General features: G+C 40.8%; 1 protein-coding gene across 1 annotated transcript in view; it reads left to right on the top strand.

The window, feature by feature from the left end:
* The window catches only part of LOC107671475 (myotubularin-related protein 11-like), a 28,648-nt gene extending 24,348 nt beyond the window's left edge, over positions 1-4,300 (top strand). The window contains exons 15-17 of the mRNA XM_016464403.1: positions 1,078-1,293; positions 2,474-2,773; positions 3,470-4,300. Of these exons, the coding sequence (XP_016319889.1) occupies positions 1,078-1,293; positions 2,474-2,773; positions 3,470-3,886 (933 nt within the window). The 3' untranslated portion in view covers positions 3,887-4,300. The remainder of the gene's footprint in view (positions 1-1,077; positions 1,294-2,473; positions 2,774-3,469) is intronic.
* The last annotated feature ends 647 nt before the right edge of the window (positions 4,301-4,947 follow it).

Consider the following 4,947-nt stretch of genomic DNA (forward strand, 5'->3'; position numbering starts at 1 on the left):
AAGCGGTCTTTTACTTTACTTTAGCATGAAACCCATCCATCGTTTCCTCAATATTCGCGTAATTTTTGCTGCACGCAGCTTCGCACTCATGACGCGGCGAGTATAAACCAGGCTTTACACTCGAAGTGCTGCGCAGCTCAAACAAGTCGCGCGGTTTCATTATGCTTTCAGTTTCGTTTGCCGTTTGATGTTTCTCACATGCAACAGAAATGCAGCGCTTATGAGTTAAACAATGTGCTTACAAAACGTTTATTAACAAAAATGAATAAGATGAGACATGGCATACACCACATGCTGTATTATATACACACTAATAAATTACAGAACTTTTAGCAAACACTGAGCAATCAAATAAAAAAATAAAAGAGAGCCTCCATAGCATAACGTGAGGTAAACAGCAAAGATAACAAGCTTTTCAAAATGAAAACAAAAAGAAAAGTCGGTGACAGTGCTTGCATGTTTTTGTCCCACAAGGATACCAACATGCTCACCTTTGGTTTAAGAAGCGGTCTTTTACTTTACTTTAGCATGAAACCCATCCATCGTTTCCTCAATATTCGCGTAATTTTTGCTGCACGCAGCTTCGCACTCATGACGCGGCGAGTATAAACCAGGCTTTACACTCGAAGTGCTGCGCAGCTCAAACAAGTCGCGCGGTTTCATTATGCTTTCAGTTTCGTTTGCCGTTTGATGTTTCTCACATGCAACAGAAATGCAGCACTTATGAGTTAAACAATGCGGTGGTCGCGCCAGTGCGACCGCACACAAAATTTTGTCGCACCGGCAGAAAAAATGATCGCAAAATGCGCCCATTTGGTCGCACACTGGAGCCCTGTGCAGTACAGTATTTATTTATACTCAGTTGTTCAAATCGCGGTAATCGAATATGGTTATAGTGATAATTAAAATATGAAACGGTAATACTAACCGTGGGGTATTTTATCACGTTTTTTCGTCAAACCGGTAATCGTTACATCCCTAATATATATATTATGTCTGGAAGTTTTGCTGATTCTTGTATTCCTTTACATGCCAAAACAACAGATCTGAAGTCTGTGCTGTATTGTTTCCCTGCAGCACCTTCCCCAGAGCTACACCCCAGTGAACGGTCTAAGGGAATTGCCCTTGGGCGCCCCAGAGGAGCCGGTAGACCCACCTTTCCCTCCGGTGTGGGACTGGGCCCTGCAGTACAGCAGTCTGAGACGAGCCCGCTTCACCCAACCCGTGTCACAGCCTGCCTGCCCTCCACCCGTCCTCAACGGAAACCTCAACACCAACCTGGACCGCAGCTGGGTAAGATTTACCTGCTGTGATTACGCTAACAGTTACATTTCAGCAAGGATACATTCATCCCGTATAGGAATAGGGGTGTTGCACGGTGGTTAAAATTCTGGGCTGTTTACCAAACGTTTGTAGGTTTGAATCCTGCTAGAGGCAATCTAAGAACTATCATCAGTGTGCCCTTGACTGAGGCAGTTAAAGAGATTAGTTCACTCAAAAATATTTTTTTAATTTAATTTATTCACCCTCATGCCTTTCTGATCCTGTTTTATTTTCTGCAAAACACAGAAACAAAAATTGAATGTTTATGCTTCAAGATGCTTCAAAATGCACGAAACATTTTGTCAATATTACTATGAATGATATTCCTTTGAACTTTCTATTCATTAAAGAATCCTGAAAACAATGCATCTCTGTCTCCACAAAAATATGAAGCAGCACAACTTTTTTTCAACACCGATAATAATAAATGTTTCTTGAGCAGCAAATCAGCATGATTTCTGAAAGATCATGTGACACTGAAGACTGGCGTAATGATGCTGAACATTCAGCTTTCATAATAATATATAAATATTAAATATATTTAAATAAAAAAGCAATTTTTAAATGAAATAATATCATGCAATATTACTGTTTTTACTGTATTTTTATCAAATAAATGCAGCCTTGGTGAGCATAAAAGACTTCTTTCAAAAACATTAATACATCTTACTGACCCCAAACTTTTGAATGGTAGTGTATGTCACCATTCAGGACAATAATAGATAATAAAACAGGGTCAGAATGACATGAAGGTGAGAAAACAATGACAGACTTTTCATATTTAGTTCTCGGGTTTCTCCAGAGGGATCGTCCCTGTAATAACTGCACTGTAAGAGCAGCAGATATGACTATTCATTTCCTCCTTCCCTTATAGAGAGGAACAGTATTGAGTAGGGAATTGATAGTACAGGACAGAGAAATTAATTTTCAGCTAACAGGCATTGCTTGTGTCAAGTTAATGATCATTGATTCATGTTTTCTGGGCTGCCCTAGATGGCTGGAAATCAAAAGGGAGGTTTTTTAAAAACGAGGCCAACTAATAAACCTGTGCCAAAATTAGATCATTTTTCTAACTGGGCTGTCAGCTGTGACTGTACCGCTTCATTAGCCTGATAAAGAGTGTGTTAATGCTGTTTATTCTCTCTCTCAGCATAATGACGGACTGCCAGGCTCTGTGTTCCTGTTGTCCCGTAGCACATTCTCCCATCCCTCCAACCTGCTCCCCTGGAGGAGCGGAAACTCCAGCTCTTACTGGAAGAGCCACCGCAGGGCTCCTTCCTCGGAGAGTCTGTCTGGACTCGAACGTCTCATCAGAGCCTGTTCGCTCTCTGAACCCTCAGAGAACCCCTCAACCCTCCACGACCCATACGAGCCCCTGCTGCCCCTGCTCTTGGGACCCTGTGTCAGAGTATGGAGGGGCTGCTATTTACGGGGCGCACTACACGCTCAGGTACACTGTGATGGTGTTTGGTTTTTGGATGTGGCCAAATATGTTTTTTTTCCATTGGGTTGCAAATTTAATGTATTCGAATAATCAAAATACAGTGAAAACTATTTGCAAAGCTGTTTTCAAAAAAAGAAAACCATCACTTTCCAGGGAAATTAATGCAAAGTATTTAAGTTGTATTTACTGTACTGTGAAATCCACTGTGGCTCTAGATAAGATTGATGGATGGATGGGTGGATGGATGGCTGAACAGATAGATGGCTATATGTATGAATGGATAGTTGAATAAATGGATGGATAGATGGACAGACGGATGGATGAATGGCTAAACAGATAGATGGATATATGGATGGATGGATGAATAGATAGATGGTTAAACAAATAGACCGACGGATGAATGGACAGACGGAAGGATAGATAGACTGATAAAAAGATACACGGATGATGGATGGATGGCTAAACAGCTGGATGTATGGATTAACAGCTAAAAAGGAAGCTAAACGGATGGATGGATGGATGGCTAAAAAGATGGAAGGATAGATGGATGGCTAAACATAAATGGGTAAACTGATAAAAGTATGGATGGATGAATATTTGATTATTGAAAACAATGATATTTAACATCATGTTGTTGATGGCTTGTAATTAACAAGTTTATTTTTTAACATCCGTCTCTCTCTCTCTCCCCACTTCCTGTAGGCTTTCTCACACCCCATGACTTCCTGCAGTCAGCATCCATTAGATCAGCTGGCCTGGGAAGTGCAGCAGCTCCGAGAGAAAGTGGCTCATGCTTCTCACAGACGCCCCGAAAACCAGACTAAACGACAGGAGCCACGCCGACTGGAGTCCAACCTCAACCAGAACGCCAACAATGGGACCTTCCTCTTTTCCTCTTCCTCTAGAACATCTCAACAACAGCCATCCAGCCGAGGTGCGGCCCACTCCTCCGTCATTCCCAGAGCCCAGCGGACGGCATCTGATCCACCCAGGCCTGTGCAGAGGAATAACGGCAAGCACACATTTCTGTTCGGCCACCAAGAGCCGCCGCAATCAGGGCAGTGCTACATTCCCTCCCCTAGTGCCAAACTTCCTAAACGCCCCGGAAACTCACACTGATCTGTAGGAAGGAAAGAAACGGCCCCCTCTGGTGTTTGTGTTACTGAAACAATACAATACGGTACAAAGCAGAAACTCCACTAGAAACTTGAAATCTATGTGCTTTTGAAAAAGCACAGATTGACCTGGCCTTTTTTGTATAAGCAGCTATGTAAAGAGTAGCAAAAAAAACAGGCTAGCAAAAAAGCATCAACAATTTACGATGTAAAATTCTTCCTCAGTTGAGTTTTTATAAGATAATTTAACTACATGGTCTAGTTCACTAAAAATAAAGAATCTTGTGTTATTTATTTGTCCTCGTGTTGTTCCAAATGAATAGTACTTCTTCTTTAGTCATGATTTTGTGTGAAATTAGAACATTTTAATCTGAAAATCTAGACATCTGCCCTAGATCTTCTTTTAAAAGTAGCTGAATGCAATTTGTGAATTAATCAATCTTTTAAGATTAATCTTTTCAATGAATCAGTTGATTTGGTTCACAGAATCAACCTAAATGATTCATTTTGAAGCTTCACAACTATAATTTGCACTGTAGCCTATTTGTTCGAAAAAAAGTGATCTATTTTCTCACCTTGTCTTCCATTGAAGAAAGAAAATGACTTTGGCATGACATGAGGGTGACTAAATGACAACAGAAATTATTTTTCCTTTAAATAAAAATGAAAAACTGTAGTGAAGCAGAGAGTGCTAGTAAACGTCTGCATACGAAATGTTATGTGTCTGAGGTTCATGCCAAGACTGATAACTTCTGTGTTGGTCAAGAAACAGTTTTAGCTTTAAGTAGTTTGTGCATGTAACAGTAGTTCATGATAAGGTAGGCTAGTAAAATAGCGATTTGTGTTTCCTCAACCAAAAAGGCGGGAAAATGGCTGCTATCACGCTAATAATATAACTAAGAAGGTTTTGCAGTTCCCTGAACGGCCACAAGATGGACACAAAATAATCTTCTGCCTCCATGTTGAATGCCCTGTTGAAAAAACCAGCATATGCTGGTTAGGTATGTTTTGACGCTGGGATGCTGGTTTAAGCTGGTCTTTTGCTGGTTTATGCTGGTCCTTTGC

The sequence above is a fragment of the Sinocyclocheilus anshuiensis genome, unplaced genomic scaffold (assembly GCF_001515605.1).
Source record: "Sinocyclocheilus anshuiensis isolate Anshui unplaced genomic scaffold, SAMN03320099.WGS_v1.1 scaffold552, whole genome shotgun sequence".
NCBI lineage: Eukaryota > Metazoa > Chordata > Actinopteri > Cypriniformes > Cyprinidae > Sinocyclocheilus > Sinocyclocheilus anshuiensis.